Source organism: Heptranchias perlo, chromosome 4 (genome assembly GCF_035084215.1).
Source record: "Heptranchias perlo isolate sHepPer1 chromosome 4, sHepPer1.hap1, whole genome shotgun sequence".
NCBI classification, from domain to species: domain Eukaryota; kingdom Metazoa; phylum Chordata; class Chondrichthyes; order Hexanchiformes; family Hexanchidae; genus Heptranchias; species Heptranchias perlo.
This window is the reverse complement of record NC_090328.1, coordinates 115,247,560-115,266,164: the sequence shown is the minus strand read 5'-3', so window position 1 is coordinate 115,266,164 and position 18,605 is coordinate 115,247,560. Positions and strand designations below refer to the sequence as shown.

Below are 18,605 nucleotides of genomic sequence, written 5' to 3'. Positions count from 1 at the left end.
CACAAGCCTCCTCCCACCCTACTTCATCTCAACCTATCAGCATTTCCTTCTATTCCTTTCTCCCTCATGTGTTTATCTAGCTTCCCCTTAAATGCATCTATGCTATTTGCCTCAACTACTCCATGTGGTAGCGAGGTCCACATTCTCACCACTTTTTTTGATGAGGTAACAGAGAGCATTGATGAGGACAATGCTGTTAACATGGTGTATATGGACTTCCAAAAGACATTTGATAAAGTGCCGCATAATAGGCTTGTAATCAAGGTTGAAGCCCATTGAATAAAAGGGGCAGTGGCAGCATGGATACGAAATTGGCTAAGTGACCGGGAACAGAGAGTAGTGGTGAATGGTGGTTTTTCGGATTGGAGGAAGACATACAGTGGTGTTCCCCAGGGGCCAATGCTTTTCATGATATATATTAATGACTTGGACTTGGGTGTACAGGGCACAATTTCAAAATTTGCAGATGACACAAAACTTGGAAGTGTAGTGAACAGTGAGGAGGATAGTGATAGACTTCAAGAGGACATAGACAGGCTGGTAGAATGGGCGGACATGTGGCAGATGAAATTTAACACAGAAAAGTGTGAAGTGATACATTTTGGTAGGAAGAATGAGGAGAGGCACTATAAACTAAATGGTACAATTCTAAAGGGGGTGCAGGAACAGAGAGACCTGGGGGTATATGTGCACAAATCATTGAAGGTGGCAGGGCAGGTTGAGAAAGTGGTTACAAAAGCATTTGGGATCCTGGACTTTATAAATAGAGGCATAGAGTACAAAAGCAAAGAAGTCAAGATGAACCTTTATAAAACACTGGTTCGACCACAACTAGAGTATTGTGTCCAGTTCTAGGCACCGCACTTTAGGAAAGATGTGAAGGCCTTAGAGAGAGTGCAGAAAAGATTTACTAGAATGGTTCCAGGAATGAAGGACTTCAGTTATGTGGATAGACTGGAGAAGCTGGGGTTGTTCTCCTTAGAGCAGAGAAGGTTGAGAGAAGATTTGATAGAGATATTTAAAATCATGAAGGGTCTAGACAGAGTAGATAGAGAGAAACTATTCCCTTTGACGGAAGGGTCAAGAACCAGAGGACATAGATTTAAGGTGATTAGCAAAAGAACCAAAGGAGACATGAGGACTTTTTTACGCAGCGAGTGATTATGATCTGGAACGCACTGCCTGGGGGGGGGGGGGGGGTGGAGGCAGATTCAATCGTGACTTTCAAAAGGGGAATTGGATAAATACTTGAAGAGGACGGACCGAATGGCCTCCTTCTGTGCTGTAACCATTCTATAATTTTGTGATTCTGGGTAAAGAAGTTTCTTCCGAATTCCCTATTGAATTTATTAGTGACTATCTTATATTTATGGCCCTTAAACTTGTGAGCCTTTTATTGAAGCATCACATGTATTTTCAACAACTTTTTCATTCAAACTGTGCCACGATGACATAGTTATTGTGTGCAAGTTATACCTTTTTATCTTTCGATTAGACACTTTACAACCTTCGACATTGATTTCAATAACTTCAGATCGTAACCACCTCTCCCATTTTTTCGGACAGCAGGTGCTGGTAATGGTTCTGATGTTGCCATTTACAGCTCCTCTTGTCTTGCACCACCCTCCCTATTGTCATTTAGTTACTCTTGCCCTCTAACCCTATCGCAGACCTTCCCCTTTGTACTTTCCTCCCTTCCCCTTCCTCCCGCCTCTTTTTCTGGCTCTGTACTTGCTTAAAAATGGTTAAATCTTTACTTCTTCCAGTTCTGATGAAAGGTCATCGACCTGAAATGTTAACTTTCTCTCTCCACAGATGCTGCCTGACCTGCTGAGTATTTCTAGCATTTTCTGTTTTTATATACCCTGTCTATTCTTTACATGCTCCAAGCAGAGGGATTTGGGGCTTTTTATCAAAATGACAACTGGACAGATAAAGAAGTAACTTGCACATAAAAGTGATCCAAACTATGGTTTTTGAAATTTGTAGGTTAAACACCAGGTATAGATGTATCTAAATGTGTCTAGTGTCCGTCCACCATACTCCAGTCAGACAGGCTACGGTACAGATGCAAAATAATCTTTTTGGGGGAAAAAATAAAGATGCCAATCATCGACCTGGAGCCTGAAATTTACAAGCAGTTACTGTTACCTTGTGAATGGCCACAATAGTTTACAAGCAGCTCACAGGTTTAGTGAGTTCTATGCTCTAATGTTCAGTTAGTGCAGTCAGAAGACTTCAGCTAAAAGATACATCTCAAATTGTCATTATTAGTTCTGCTCATTCAGGAAAATAGTGGCAAAATTCACCATTTTCAGCACCTGTTTGATTTTGTCTGGATTTTGCAAGATTTAGTTATAGTTGTTAAACAGCCTTTAGCAGAAGTGGGTAGCGGAATGTGTGTCATGCTCCTTGGGTCAAAACCCAGCAGGACAAGTTTAAGCTAATTCTGTTCGTTATTGACACATGAGTTAATATGCACAATCACATGGTCTTATTTGCCTACATTTACAAAACAGGGTTGTCTTGCTTTAATAGCTCAGGATGACCAGCATGTTGGCACTGCTAGGCTCAATATAGCACAGAAGGGGGCCATTCGACCCATCGTGCCTGTGCCAGCTCTTTGAAAGAGCTTTCCAATTAGTCCCACTCGCCTGTTCTTTCCCCATAGCCCTGCAAATCTTTCTTTTCAAGAATATATCTAATTCCCTTTTGAAAGTTACTATTGAATCTGCTTCCACTGCCCTTTCAGGCAGCACAATCCAGATCATAACAACTCACTACATAAAAAAAAATTCTCCTCATCTCCCCTGTGGTTCTTCTGCCAATTGCCTTAAATCTGTGTCCTCTGGTTACCGACCCTCCTCCCAGTGGGAACAGTTTCTCCCTATTTACTCTTATCAAAACCCCATATAATTTTCAACACCTCTATTGAATCTCCCCTTAACCACCTTTGCTCTAAGGCAAACAACCCCAGCTTCTCCAGTCTCTCCACATAACTGAGTCCCTCATCCCTGGTTTTATTCTCGTAAATCTCCTCTGCACCCTCTCCAAGGCCTTGACATCCTTTGTAAAGTGTGGTGCCCAGAATTAGACACAATACCCCAGTTGAGGCCTAACCAGTAATTTATAAAAGTTTAGCACAACTTCCTTGCATAGATGTTTTTATTTTGTTATATTTATTTTGACAAATGAATATAGAGACCGTATTTTTGTATTTATTTAGTGTTGCCGACCTTTCGATTTGAAACTAAATATTAAGGGTTCCTCCTAAATTCAAACTTTTTGAATAAACAAGAAAACAAAGGATTACAGCACGGACTTGGAAAGTTATCTACACTAATGCTGTATTATAGCGCAGTTTGCTGCCAATGGCAATTGAATAGTACCCAGTGTACATTGCTATATAATCAGGTGCGGTCTAGGAGCTGGTGAGCACATAACATGTGGTCTGCACACTTAATATTGGTGCGGTATAAAAGACTGTGCTGATGCCAAATGCATGCGGCAGGGATTGTTCTTGTAATTCCGTACACTTTGGAGATATACTTGGAAGCTTATCCGTAATGCGATTGTTGAAGAAAGTATTTGATTTTAAAAAGCTTAAATTGTATGCCAGATAGGGTGGGAGGAGGCTCGTGTGGAGCATAAATACCGGCATAGACCAGTTGGGCCAAATGGCCTGTCTCTGTGCTGCAAATTCTGTGTAATTAATTAATTGATCAACATTCTCTTTTTCACGCACCCCCACCCCCCCCCCTCCAATTTCAGGTGGTTCGCAACTTTGAATTGGTTGGTCGTGTCAACTTAGACCAGTTGGATTCTAAAGAGAAAGAGTGTTTCAGCAGTGAAGAGGAGGCCAGAGAGGAAGAAAAAAGCAACATTGTTGAACAAAGAGGTTCGTATTTTGAAAAATGTGTTTTTAAAAAAATTATTATCCCTTTGTTCTCATCTTGTGTTGTTCATTTTTAACACATGGCCTTAAGGTGCATCGTAAATGCATTGAAGGTGTGGGGGAGGAGACAGATTTGGACATTTCTTGGAACAGCATAAGCTGCCTAGCAGCCAATAGAAGTGCATAATTTTGGGCGGAGTGCCTATTGACACCACAGTGTCTGCCAGTGGGTTAGAGGTGGGGGCAGGACTCGCAGCAAACTGTCTGTTTTACAGCAAACAAAGTCTATTTAAAGAGAGTCTCTACGAACTGCAGCAAACCGAACTCGCGTGTGTAAAATCAATCCCAGTCACTTACAGCAGTGCTGTCTCCAGGCGTGATTGGCGGGGGAATTACCCAATCCTCTCAATGTTGGCTGGGTATAGTGCTGTCGCTATATGCAGCCACTTTTGGATCACTGGTATCACCGATTGCAGTAACTGAGCTTCTGGTTGATTTGAGTTCTCGAAATTCAGCACTGTTGACAAGGCCATGCACCACCAGATTGGATATGGAAGCTGACCTATTTTGGTTACAATTTTGAATTTTTCCTCAACTTAACAGAAATTCTTGACTAAACTGTACATTAATCCATGTAGCTAATTGTATTTTTAACTCCCACGGTGTAACATCATCAAAATGTAAATAGATCTTGCGACAAGCTTTTAATTTTTTTTTATTCGTTCACTGGATGTGGACGTCACTGGCAAGGCCAGCATTTATTGCCCATCCCTAATTGCCCTTAAGAAGGTGGTGGTGAGCTGCCTTCTTGAACCGCTGCAGTCCATATGGTGAAGGTTCTCCCACAGTGCTGTTAGGTAGGGAGTTCCAGGATTTTGACCCAGCAACAATGAAGGAATGGCGATATATTTCCAAGTCGGGATGGTGTGTGACTTGGAGAGGAACATGCAGGTGATGTTGTTCCCATGTGCCTGCTGCCCTTGTCCTTCTAGGTGGTAGAGGTCGCGGTTTTGGGAGCTGCTGTCGAAGAAGCCTTGGCGAGTTGCTGCAGTGCATCTTGTAGATGGTACACACTGCAGCCACGGTGCCCGGTGGTGAAGGGAGTGAATGTTTAGGGTGGTGGATTGGGTGCCAATCAAGCGGGCTGCTTTGTCCTGGATGGTGTCGAGCTTCTTGAGTGTTGTTGGAGCTAATTACTAATTTTGAAATATTGGGACATGGTTTCATTTCAGATTGAGTATTCAGTGACCAGCTTTAATTTTTTTTTGCTGAGAGTATTGGAGGGTGCAGGTCTGATCCCAGATCACTGTTCATGCCAGTCTTCTTACCAAGCAGCTAGGGAGCATTTAACAGCAGTCCCTTCCTTACCAGGGGAGGTCTTAAGTTCTTAAGCTCAGTGGGCAGTATAGAATCATAGAATCATAGAAGTTACAACATGGAAACAGGCCCTTCGGCCCAACATGTCCATGTCGCCAAGTTTATACCACTAAGCTAGTCCCAATTGCCTGCACTTGGCCCATATCCCTCGATACCCATCTTCCCCATGTAACTGTCCAAATGCTTTTTAAAAGACAAAATTGTACCCGCCTCTACTACTGCCTCTGGCAGCTCGTTCCAGACACTCACCACCCTTTGAGTGAAAAAATTGCCCCTCTGGACCCTTTTGTATCTCTCCCCTCTCACCTTAAATCTATGCCCCCTCGTTATAGACTCCCCTACCTTTGGGAAAAGATTTTGACTATCGACCTTATCTATGCCTCTCATTATTTTATAGACTTCTATAAGATCACCCCTTAACCTCCTACTCTCCAGGGAAAAAAGTCCCAGTCTGTCTAACCTCTCCCTGTAAGTCAAACCATCAAGTCCCGGTAGCATCCTAGTAAATCTTTTCTGCACTCTTTCTAGTTTAATAATATCCTTTCTATAATAGGGTGACCAGAACTGTACACAGTACTCCAAGTGTGGCCTCACCAATGCCCTGTACAACTTCAACAAGACATCCCAACTCCTGCATTCAATGTTGTGACCAATGAAACCAAGCATGCTGAATGCCTTCTTCACCACCCTATCCACCTGTGACTCCACTTTTAAGGAGCTATGAACCTGTACTCCTAGATCTCTTTGTTCTATAACTCTCCCCAACGCCCTACCATTAACGGAGTAGGTCCTGGCCCGATTCGATCTACCAAAATGCATCACCTCACATTTATCTAAATTAAACTCCATCTGCCATTCATCGGCCCACTGGCCCAATTTATCAAGATCCCGTTGCAATCCTAGATAACCTTCTTCACTGTCCACAATGCCACCAATCTTGGTGTCATCTGCAAACTTACTAACCATGCCTCCTAAATTCTCATCCAAATCATTAATATAAATAACAAATAACAGCGGACCCAGCACCGATCCCTGAGGCACACCGCTGGACACAGGCATCCAGTTTGAAAAACAACCCTCCACAACCACCCTCTGTCTTCTGTCGTCAAGCCAATTTTGTATCCAATTGGCTACCTCACCTTGGATCCCATGAGATTTAACCTTATGTAACAACCTACCATGCGGTACCTTGTCAAATGCTTTGCTGAAGTCCATGTAGACCACGTCTACTGCACAGCCCTCATCTATCTTCTTGGTTACCCCTTCAAAAAACTCAATCAAATTCGTGAGACATGATTTTCCTCTCACAAAACCATGCTGACTGTTCCGAATTAGTCCCTGCCTCTCCAAATGCCTGTAGATCCTGTCCCTCAGAATACCCTCTAACAACTTACCCACTACAGATGTCAGGCTCACTGGTCTGTAGTTCCCAGGCTTTTCCCTGCCGCCCTTCTTAAACAAAGGCACAACATTTGCTACCCTCCAATCTTCAGGCACCTCACCTGTAGCGGTGGATGATTCAAATATCTCTGCTAGGGGACCCGCAATTTCCTCCCTAACCTCCCATAACGTCGTGGGATACATTTCATCAGGTCCCGGAGATTTATCTACCTTGATGCGCGTTAAGACTTCCAGCACCTCCCTCTCTGTAATATGTACACTCCTCAAGACATCACTATTTATTTCCCCAAGTTCCCTAACATCCATGCCTTTCTCAACCGTAAATACCGATGTGAAATATTCATTCAGGATCTCACCCATCTCTTGTGGTTCCGCACATAGATGACCTTGTTGATCCTTAAGAGGCCCTACTCTCTCCCTAGTTACCCTTTTGCCTTTTATGTATTTGTAGAAGCTCTTTGGATTCACCTTTGCCTGATCTGCCAAAGCAATCTCATATCCCCTTTTTGCCCTCCTGATTTCTCTCTTCACTCTACTCCGGCAATCTCTATACTCTTCAAGGGATCCACTTGATCCCAGCTGCCTATGCATGTCATATGCCTCCTTCTTCTTTTTGACTAGTGCCTCAATCTCCCGAGTCATCCAAGGTTCCCTACTTCTACCAGCCTTGCCCTTCACTTTATAAGGAATGTGCTTACCCTGAACCCTGGTTAACACCCTTTTGAAAGCCTCCCACTTACCAGACGTCCCTTTGCCTGCCAACAGACTCTCCCAATCAACTTCTGAACGTTCCTGTCTAATACCATCAAAATTGGCCTTTCCCCAATTTAGAATTTTAACTTTTGGGCCAGACCTATCCTTCTCCATAGCTATCTTAAAACTAATGGAATTATGATCACTGGTCCCAAAGTGATCCCTCACTAACACTTCTGTCACCTGCCCTTCCTTATTTCCCAAGAGGAGGTCAAGTTTTGCCCCCTCTCTAGTCGGGCCATCCACATACTGAATGAGAAATTCCTCCTGAATACACTCAACAAATTTCTCTCCATCCAAGCCCCTAATGCTATGGCTGTCCCAGTCAATGTTGGGAAAGTTAAAGTCCCCTACTATTACCACCCTATTTTTCTTGCAGCTGTCTGTAATCTCCTTACATATTTGCTCCTCAATTTCCCGTTGACTATTTGGGGGTCTGTAGTACAATCCTATCAAAGTGATCTCTCCCTTCTTATTTTTCAGTTCTACCCATATAGACTCAGTGGGCGAACCCTCGGATATATCCCCTCTCACTACTGCCGTGATGTTCTCCCTAATCAAGAACGCAACTCCCCCTCCTCTCTTACCTCCTGCTCTATCTTTCCTATAGCATCTGTACCCTGGAACATTGAGCTGCCAGTCCTGCCCCTCCCTTAGCCATGTTTCAGTAATAGCTATAACATCCCAGTCCCATGTACCCATCCATGCCCTGAGTTCATCTGCCTTGCCCATCAGACTTCTTGCATTGAAATAAATGCAGTTTAATCTAGACTTCCCTTGGTCTTTGCCCTGCTTTCTCAGACCATCTGTCCGGTCATGTTCTGTACACTCTCCCTTACTGCCTTTTGTTTCTGTCACCACTTTATTTCCCACTGACTTCCTGCATCGGTTCCCATCCCCCTGCCACATTAGTTTAAACCCTCCCCAACAGCACTGGCAAACACTCCCCCTAGGACATTGGTTCCAGTCCTGCCCAGATGCAGACCGTCCAATTTGTACTGGTCCCACCTCCCCCAGAACCGGTTCCAATGGCCCAGGAATTTGAATCCCTCCATCTTGCACCATCTCTCAAGCCACGTATTCATCTTAGCTATCCTGTCATTCCTACTCTGACTAACCCGTGGCACTGGTAGCAATCCTGAGATTACTTCCTTTGAGGTCCTACTCTTTAGTTTAACTCCTAACTCCCTAAATTCAGCTTGTAGGACCTCATCCTGTTTTTTACCTATATCGTTGGTGCCTATATGCACCACGACAACTGGCTGTTCACCCTCCCCCTCCAGAATGTCCTGCAGCCGCTCCGAGACATCCTTGACCCTTGCACCAGGGAGGCAACATACCATCCTGGAGTCTCGGTTGCGTCCGCAGAAACGCCTGTCTATTCCCCTTACAATCGAGTCCCCTTTCACTATAGCTCTGCCACTCTTTTTCCTGCCCTCCTGTGCAGCAGAGCCAGCCACGGTGCCATGAACCTGGCCACTGCCACCTTCCCCTGGTGAGCCATCTCCCCCAACAGTATCCAAAACGGTATACCTGTTTTGGAGGGAGATGACCGCAGGGGACCCCTGCACTGCCTTCCTACTCTTCCTCTGTCTGTTGGTCACCCATTCACTATCTCCCTCAGTAATTTTTATCTGCGGTGTGACCAACTCACTGAACGTGCTATCCACGACTTTCTCAGCATCGCGGATGCTCCAAAGTGAATCCATCCGCAGCTCCAGAGCCGTCAAGCGGTCAAACAATAGCTGCAGCTGGACACACTTCCCGCAGGTGAAGGAATCAGGGATACAGGAAGGAGCCCTGAATTCCCACATCCCACAAGAGGAACATGACACGGCGCTGGGATCTCCTGCCATGACTTAACCCTTAAATTAGCTTAAGAACAACTACAATGTCAAGAGAAAAAAAAAGGAAAGAAAAACTACTTACCACTCCCTTTAAGGAGTTTACTCCTTTAAATTGTTCTCAATTTAGAGAATGTTAACTACACTAGGGACCTTGATTCACTAAAAAATAAACGCTACTTCCGATAAGACCTGCAGACCTTCCCTTTCCTTTTACTTTAGTTACTGTCGATAAGTAGAAATACTCACCTGAACCTACTCACCAATCAGGTGCCTCCCCTGTGTCGCGTCCCGATCTGATTCCTGACGTCACTTCGAACTCGGTCGCAGCTCCGCTCGGCTCGGCTCAGCGCTCTGAAATCCCGCCTTTTATCGGACGCTCCCTCCGCTCCGCTCGGCTCTTCTCAGCGCTCTGAAATCCCGCCTTTTATCGGACGCTCCCTCTGCTCGGCTCCTCTCAGCGCTCTGAAATCCCACCTTTTATCGGACGCTCCCTCCGCTCCGCTCGGCTCTTCTCAGCGCTCTGAAATCCCGCCTTTTATCGGACGCTCCCTCCGCTCCGCTCGGCTCTTCTCAGCGCTCTGAAATCCCGCCTTTTATCGGACGCTCCCTCCGCTCGGCTCGGCTCCTCTCAGCTGTTCTCAGCGCTCTGAAATCCCGCCTTTTATCGGACGCTCCCTCCGCTCCGCTCGGCTCTTCTCAGCGCTCTGAAATCCCGCCTTTTATCGGACGCTCCCTCCGCTCGGCTCGGCTCCTCTCGCCTCTGAGTCAGAAGGTCGTGGGTTCAAGTCCCGCTCCACGGACTTAAGCATAAAGTCTAGGTTGATATTCGCAGTGCAGTACTGAGGGAGTGCCGCACTGTTGGAGGTGCCGTCTTTAGGATGAGATGTTAAACCGAGGCTCTGTCTGCCCTCTCAGGTGGACGTAAAAGATCCCGTGGCACTATTATGAAGAAGAGCAGGGGAGTTCTCCCCGGTCTCCGGGCCAATATTTATCCCTCAACCAACATCACTAAAAAAAAACAGATTATCCAGTCATTATCACATTGCTGTTTGTGGGATCTTGCTGTGTGCAAATTGACTCCTGCGTTTCCTACATTACAACAGTGACTGCACTTCAAAAGTACATCATTGTTTGTAAAGTGCTTTGGGACGTCCTGAGGTCTTTTTCTTTCTTTCTTTCTTTCTACCTTTCTTTCGTTAGCATTTCCTTGTTCAGCATGACTTAGATCAAGAACTGAGCAGTTCAAACCTACATCCTATTCTGCAGCAACAAGGTATATTTTAATGTTTGAAAAAGATATGTTGACCTGTCTTCGGCTTTTTAAAAAAAACACAGATGGGGCAAGTGCAAAGAATACTTCCTTATTAATGTTGTTCTGTCTCAATGAAATAATTATAAATACCTCGCTTTAGTTGTGTTCCTATCTTTGCACAGTATGTGTAAAGTTCCGATTCTTTTAAACTCCATGAATTATTAGTTTGAAATGAATTATATTGCAGGTATTGAAACATGTCCAGGAAGTGGGACTCGTATTTACAACGAGAAAAGATTCCCATGCGAGTTTTGTGGTCGTACATTTGCTCGCGGTTCTGATTGGGAGCGTCACATTCAGAGACATGGCATGTAAGAACTTTTAGAAACTATTAGCAAAATGCTCAAGGAATATTTGGTTTAAGTGAACACAAGCATTGAAGAGTTATCTACCTTTCCTGCAATATTTCACTTTTTTGCTTTTTTAAATTTATTTTTTTTTGGAACAGGGCTCTGAGCGAGAGCAGCCATCAAAAGAATGAAAACAGTCCAGCAACAGAAAATGCCAGTGAAGAGGGCAACACTACACATTTAACAATGCTAGAGCAACCAGATGCTGCTGACCAGTTGGAGACAGAAATCTCTTATCAGGACATGGCACCCTGTCCAGTCCCTGTAGCATTAATAAAGGAAACCCCCCAGGATCTAGATACTGAGACCAAAAATAGAGAGTCTGAGCTATGTTAGTATACTTGAAACATTGTGAAAGTTCCTTTTCCCCTTCTAACCCCCCTCCCCATATTCTCCACTCCTCTCCTAAGATGACGATTCATGTTGGGGTATGGTTCCATGGGTGCAAACAGCCCTTCAGTACCTCATCCAAGGGTCTGTTTTTCACGTGTGACGCTAAGCGGTACATATTGGCCGGCTTTTAGATGAAAGGGGGAGACACAACAGCTGAGCCCAGTCCTGCCTTCAATATCTCCACACGCATGGTTTCCAGCAAGGGCACTGGATTGTGATCAAGAGCTGGAACCCTTGCCAAATTTTTACCTGAGGCTAATTGTAGAACCTCCTACTGCCACCATGGTGAGATCAGCTAACCCAGAAGGGATTAAACCTTTGGACTTTTCTGGGCTGTGTAGCTCCTGGTCATATACCATGTGGTGTGTTTACCTACTGAGCCATTTGGGGAGCCCCCCCTCTCCTCTCTTCCCCCCCGCCCCCCTATTGTTTCCTGTGTTCAAGTGAATTGTGTAAAATACTGGGGACTGTCTCATTAATCTAGTGAGTTGTGTTTTTTTTTAAACTTAGTATGGTCTTGTGGGAATGTCATTACTTCACTGTAGCGATTGTGACATTCATTGAAGTAATGTTTCATATTGCTCTTTTCTTAAAAAAAATTATTGAACGTGTGCATTGAAAAACCAAAAACCCCCCAAAAGTTTACTTTGATACAGCTATCAATCCATTGATGCATATCAAATGGGTCCTGGGAATTGATCAATCAAGAACCTCTGATTCAGTGAGTTTTATGTTATGACGGGACATTTTGCAAGCTGCTATATTGTATCCTACAACTTGTTGAGTTCAAGGCCCTTGGTTGGTTAGGTCCAAAGCACCATTTTAACCAGTTAGTTTAATTCTTGATTGGTTGTATGTTGTAGCCTGTAACTGCTCAAGACCCCACCCACCCCACCCAGTTATAGTTTATAACACGTACCTCGCCAGGAGTTAAAGAACACTTGAGAAGTGGAAACATCATCTGTATTAGTTTACTCTTCAGTTCACTTAAAAAGGATAGGAACAGATCTTTAGGTGTCTGTTAGAACTGGTGTTACAGTGGATTGATGGACACATTTCTGATTTTTGAATGAAGGACCAGGTTGGGCCCAGTTGGTGTAATTGGAAGACATTGGGTCCAGGTCACTTGTAGCACCATCATTGTTTGTTTTTTTTTTGAGTGTAATACAGTACTGAACAAAGCTTACCATACTAAAGAGAGTACTTTGTTTTCTTGCACTAATGCATCTAGTAAAATGTTTTTTTTTATACATTATTTAAAAAAAAACTTGTTTGTATAGCAGAAATGGTCCTAACGATTACTGTTAATGTAGGATAATTTGGTGCAAAAGCGATCATAATTTGCAGTACCTCAGCATTAATCTTTACTGAATGTTCATTCTGTACCAGTAATACCTGTTCATAAACTGTGTAGATTTCTTTTTTTTTTCTTGCACATCAGTATTGAGATGTGCGTACAATGTTGTAGTGAGACTACTTTACATGAATAAAATTCCATAGGTTAGGTTTTGTTTGCCAAGTTTACAGTTTATTGTACTCTTGTTTTATATAAACACTTTAATTAAATCACTATATGGGTTGTCAAAACCTCTTGCTCGTTAAATGACCTTTTTTATTTTTAGCACACTTGTTTCGGTCTTGGTTTGGATCCAGATGTTTGCATTATCAAAATGAAATATTATTGTGATCAAGGTATTTTTGAAATGATGCTTTTCAAAGAACAGCAATGAATACCTGTTCCTGGAAGCAATTCATTAACATCACCTATTTTCATGTTGAAAACAGGGGGCAAAATGGGAGCAGTTTCTGTGAAAAAGACAGGGATATTGCAGATTACATGTATATTGTGTTCTTTCTTTATGTCTACATTGTAGTTTAGGAAGCTCCTTTTAAATATTTTTGTTATCTAAAATACTTTTGAAGTTGACTGTTTAGGACATACGTTGGAAGTCTGTTGTAATTTTAAACCAACTGTAAGGGTTGAGGAAATGAACTCTGTAAACATTACCAAAATTGATTGGCCTTCCTCTGTATTTTGATAGTGCAGCTTCTAAATGATGCTGCTTTAGTTTCTAGGACGAACTGTAAATACTGTACTTCCTGGTATTTTGTTTTGCTGACTTGATAAATAAAAAGTGATGACTCCTTTTTAATTTTGTAACTTTCTTGGGAGATTGTTTTTTCCAAAAAAAAGAATTCTACACTAAGAAGCCAACAAACTAATTGTAATAACTTAACTGATAGTAATGTAGACATCACAAATGCAATGTTAGGCCATCTAAATCTTACCAGAATCTGGCCTCTGGTACTGAGAAGCAGGGTCCTTATTGTAGCTGTTGAAGGTAGTTTAGTAGCAGAGGTGCACTTTCAGATGTGGCTATAGGCCTAAGACCTGAGGTAACAGTCCCAACGTAGTAACAGTGTATGATGAATTCTCTAGAAAAGAGAACGCCGAGGGGTGACCTGATGGAGGTCTTTAAGATTCCGAAAGAGGTTCAATAGGGTAGACGTAGAGAAGATGTTTCCAGTTGTGGGGGAGACTAAAACTAGGGGCCATAAATATAAATTAGTGACTAATAAATCCAATAGGGAATTCAGGAGAAACTTCTTTACTCAGAGGGTGGTGAGAATGTGGAACTCACTACCACAAGTAGTTGTGGCGAATAGCTTAGACGCATTTAAGGGGAAGCTAGATAAGTACATGAGGGAGAAAGGAATAGAAGGATATGCTGATAGGGTTAGATGAAGAGGGGTGGGAGGAGGCTTGTGTGGAGCATAAATGCTGGCATAGACCAGTTGGGCCGAATGGCCTGTTTCTGTGCTGTAAAATTCTATGTAATTCTCATCGCTTCTGCTGAGCTGCCTCTCTGCTTCCACCTTCTCTTCAGTCTCAAAAATATTTGTTAAAAGTGATCTATACAGATGTATTTTAAATACCAAAATGAGTAATTGAATCAGTGGCCACAGTAACGCAACAAGTAAATTGGAAACTGCTTCAAAATATCCGTGACGTATAGGGATGATGGGAACTTTTTAGAATCTTAATCCTTAAGGCAATACAAGTGCCATAGGCGTTGAGTTGATGTTGATGAGGTCTTGCTTGCCTGGGGTTGCTTGGAGATTACAAGATGACCACGGTTGAGATTTAGTGAGGAGGGGCAATGGGCATATCATGTCAGTGCGATTTAGTTAGTAGCACACAAGCCTCTGGGTCAGAAGGTTACGGACACCAGGACTTGAGCGTATAATCTAAACTGACACGTAAGAGTGCAGCCCAGAGGGAGTGCTGCATTGTCAGGGATACCGTCCTTCAGGTTATTAAACTGACATCCTGTTGATTTCTTCAAATAGTTCAGGTACTTTTCAAAGAGCAGGGAGTTCCCTAAGTGTCCTGTTCAGTGTTGATATGACATAATGGCTGTTGTGAATGCCCATGTAAAACAGTCACTGCTTGTGTGAGGCTTCAATAGAAGATGCTATAAAACAACAACTTGAATTTATATTGCGACTTTAATATAGTAAAACATCCCGTGCTTCACAGGAGTGTTATCAGACAAAATTTGACACAAAAGGAGGTGCGGTGGAGAGATTTAGGGAGGGAATTCCAGAGCTTAGGGCCTAGGCAGCAGAAGGCACGGCCGCCAATGGTGGGGCGAAGGAAATCGGGGATGTGCGAGAGGCCAGAATTGGAGGAGCACAGAAATACTAGCAGTATAGTATTTCCACTTTGAAATCTTGTTTACACATTCTAGAAAGAGTGGCTACATGAGCGTTTACATTTAGAACTTCAAGGTTTAAATACATTTGAAAGGGTTCTTTTTTTACTTTGGGATTTTAGCATATACTTCCCATCTAATATCCTTCTCGTGTTCAGTTCCTTAATCTTGGGAGCCTTTATATGTGTCACTTTAATAATGGGCAGCAGCTGCTTTAGTGAGTATGGTTAGCGAGAAGCAGCAAGAAACCTGTTTGCTGGTGAAACATGATATGTAAAACAGTGATGTATGCACAAACATATTTAATGAAAAAAAGCTGGATGTTCAGTTTTGATGAACTCAACCCACTAACACGAAAGAATTTGCTTATGAAATAGTTAATAACTGAATAGATTTATTTAAATATAAAACCTGCTATTTGGGTGCAATTCTTTTTGGCTGACGAAGGCTTCAATTAACATATTGACTTACCAACAACAACTTGCATTTATATAGAGCCTTTAGCATAGCAAAACGGCCCAAGGTGCTTCACAGGAGCGATTATCAAACAAAATTTGACACTGAGCCACATAAGGAGATATTAGGACAGGTGACCAAAAGCTTGGTCAAAGAGGTAGGTTTTAAGAAGCATCTTAAAGGAGGAGAGAGAGGTGAAGAGGTTTATGGAGAGAATTCCAGAGCTTAGGGTCTAGGCAGCTGAAGGCACGGCCGCCAATAGTGGAGCGATTAAAAGTGGGGGTGTGCAAGAGGCCAGAATTGGAGGAACACAGAGATCTTGGAGGGTTGTAGGGCTGGAGGAGGTTAGAGATAGGGAGGGGCGAGGCCATGGAGGGATTTAAACACGTTTGAGAATTTTAAAATCGAGGTGTTGCCAGACTGGGAGCCAGTGTAGGACAGTGAGTGATGGGTGAATGGGACTTGGTGCAAGTTAGGATACGGGCAGCGGAGTTTTGGGTGAGCTCAAGTTTACGGAGAGTGGAAGATGGGAGGCCGGCCAGGAGAGCATTGGAATAGTCGAGTCTGGAGGTGACAAAGTCTAGTTGATAATGGCTTCACTTTGGCTGCAATGTCAATATTCTTCCCACCACTCCTGAAGGTGTCGATTCATGCAAGGGTATACAGTCTACTCCTGATAATTCAAATCCATTTTTCTGCTTACAAACCTTGAACTATCCAATAATTTGAATCAAGAGGAATAGATTAGTTGCACAAGCACCTTCCAGAATCTCACTCAAGTGACTATTTTCAAGTGTAAGCTTGGGTAGTGAGTATTGGCAGGTTATTTGTCTGTGGGGGCAGGAAACGGGGGTTTGGGTTGGAAATCACAGCAGAGCCTAATCTTGCCCTCGTGCCAATCTCATCTTTTGATAATATAAAGCTTGTTTTGTAGATAGATTTACTTTTATCCCCATATTTTCTGTCCTGAAGGTGCTGAGACTCCACAGGAACCCTCCAGTAATTCACTCAGGTGACTTCCATATGTCAGTCTTTCAGCCAGAGGAAGCATCATAGAAAGGTTACAGCACGGAAGGAGGCCATTCGGCCCATCAAGTGTGTGCCAGCTCTATGCACGAGTAATCCAGCTAGTCCCACTCCCCGCCCTATCCATGTAGCCCTGCACATTTTTTCGTTTCAAGTATTTATCCAATTCCCTTTTGAAGGCCATGATTGAATCTGCCTCCACCACCCCTTCGGGCAGTGCATTCCAGATCCTAAGCACTCACTGTAAAAAATAAGTTTTTCCTCATGTCACCTTTGGTTCTTTTGCCAATCACCTCAAATCTGTGCCCTCTGGTTCTTGACCCTTCCGCCAATGGGAACAGTTTCTCTCTATCTACTCTGTCCAGACCCTTCGTGATTTTGAATACCTCTCAAATCTCCTCTCAACCTTTTCTGTTCCAAGGAGAACACTCCCAGCTTCTCCAGTCTATCCATGTAATTTAAGTCCCTCATCCCTGGAATCATTCTAGTAAATCTCCTCTGTAAATCATAGATAAAACCAACCTGCCCTTTCCTACCATCCATACACATGCATTTTCCAGCAGGGGTCATTGGATAGTGCTCAGGGGTGGCTGATTTTCCCTGGCTCAATTAGAGGCGCTGAGACTAATTCTGCTGCCCCTACTCCAACGTTAGTTGAGATTAGCTACTTCAGCTCTGACCAGGAATCAGAACTTTAAATCTGAATGGCAAAGTTAAATACTGACCTAGCCAGGGTTGGAAACTTTAATTGAATCATCAATAATTGCCCTAACTCTCCTTCCCTGTGCATCTTGATTAACCAATATTACTTCATTGCCTACATATGTTTCATTTTGTCTACATGACAATCACCGCACTTAGAAAGTAGACTGTCAGCTGTGGCTCAGGTCAGAATGCTGTGGGTTTAAGCCCCAGTCCAGAGACTTGAGCACAAAATCTAGGCCGACACTCCCAGTGCAGTACTGAGGGAGTGCTGCTCTGTTGGAGGTGCCGTTGTTTGGATGAGACGTTAAAGTCTGCCCTCAGGTGGAAGTAAATGATCCCATGGCACTATTTTGAAGAAGAGCAGGCGAGATCCCCCCGGTGTCCTGGACATACTTAGCCCTCAACCAACATCACTAAAATAGATTTACCTCATTGCTGTTTGTGGGATCTTGCTGTGTGCAAATTGGCTGCCGTGTTTCCTACAACAGTGACTACACTTCAAAAGTAATTCATTGGCTGTAAAGTGCTTTGGGACGTCCTGAGATTGTGAAATGCGCGATAGAATTACAAGGTAAGACTTTCTTTAATTCATTGCATGAAACATTTTAGCCTGAAAAGGAATATAAATTCATGTATTAATTTACAATACACAAGAAAATGTAGGTTGTGACAAAATAGAACTTGTGTCCTGTGGTGTGTCCGTTTTGTTGTAAATGTATAATTTCATACTTGTGGTAACCCTAAGATGGACTTCAAGCCTCATTAAAAAGTGTAACGGCCAGTCAGAGACAGGTTATGAGTATCAGAATCCCAGAAGTTTTGATCATGAGTTAACCATGTTCCAGATTACTTTTAAAAGAGAACAGTGTTTTTAAAAAGTTTTATCGTGATCAACCTCTCCGATAAGAATGGTGTTTGCAACCGATGTGCCCATAATGTTAACAGGGGTGGGAGCTTCAACACCTTAACTTAACTGCTGGATGTATTTGGCTCTTTGTGCAGAACTTCTTCACACAAATTGTGATCAACACATGGAATGGACCCCCAGTGAGGTGAAATTATTTAAGAAACAATTTAATGCCGTGAGGGAAGGAGGGACTGATGAACTAAGATGGGCTGAATGGCTTCCTCATTTATATTTATTTTATGATCTTCTGAAAAGGGGTACTTCAAACTGTGCAATCAGAATTTATTTCCTGCAACACCTTTTGTTTCTTTGCCATCTGGTGCAAGTTGTTCTTAAGGAAGTTATCCCCAGGATGTGGCATTTCTGTTTTATATCAGTGTCGTCATACCATGGGTGGAGGAAGTTTTATAACAAATCTTAACCAGTATCTACAAGATTTGACAACTGCCGGCAGCATATTTGCAGAA

The 18,605-nt window shown here is 43.1% G+C and overlaps 1 protein-coding gene across 7 annotated transcripts in view; it reads left to right on the top strand.

The window, feature by feature from the left end:
* znf462 (zinc finger protein 462) overlaps nt 1-13,481 on the top strand; it is a 114,973-nt gene extending 101,492 nt beyond the window's left edge. For all 7 annotated transcript variants that reach the window (XM_067983489.1, XM_067983492.1, XM_067983491.1 and 4 more), the window contains 3 exons: nt 3,772-3,898; nt 10,773-10,896; nt 11,034-13,481. In XM_067983489.1, coding sequence (XP_067839590.1) covers nt 3,772-3,898; nt 10,773-10,896; nt 11,034-11,271 — 489 coding nt within the window. In that variant the 3' untranslated portion in view covers nt 11,272-13,481. The remainder of the gene's footprint in view (nt 1-3,771; nt 3,899-10,772; nt 10,897-11,033) is intronic.
* Nucleotides 13,482-18,605: the final 5,124 nt, after the last annotated feature.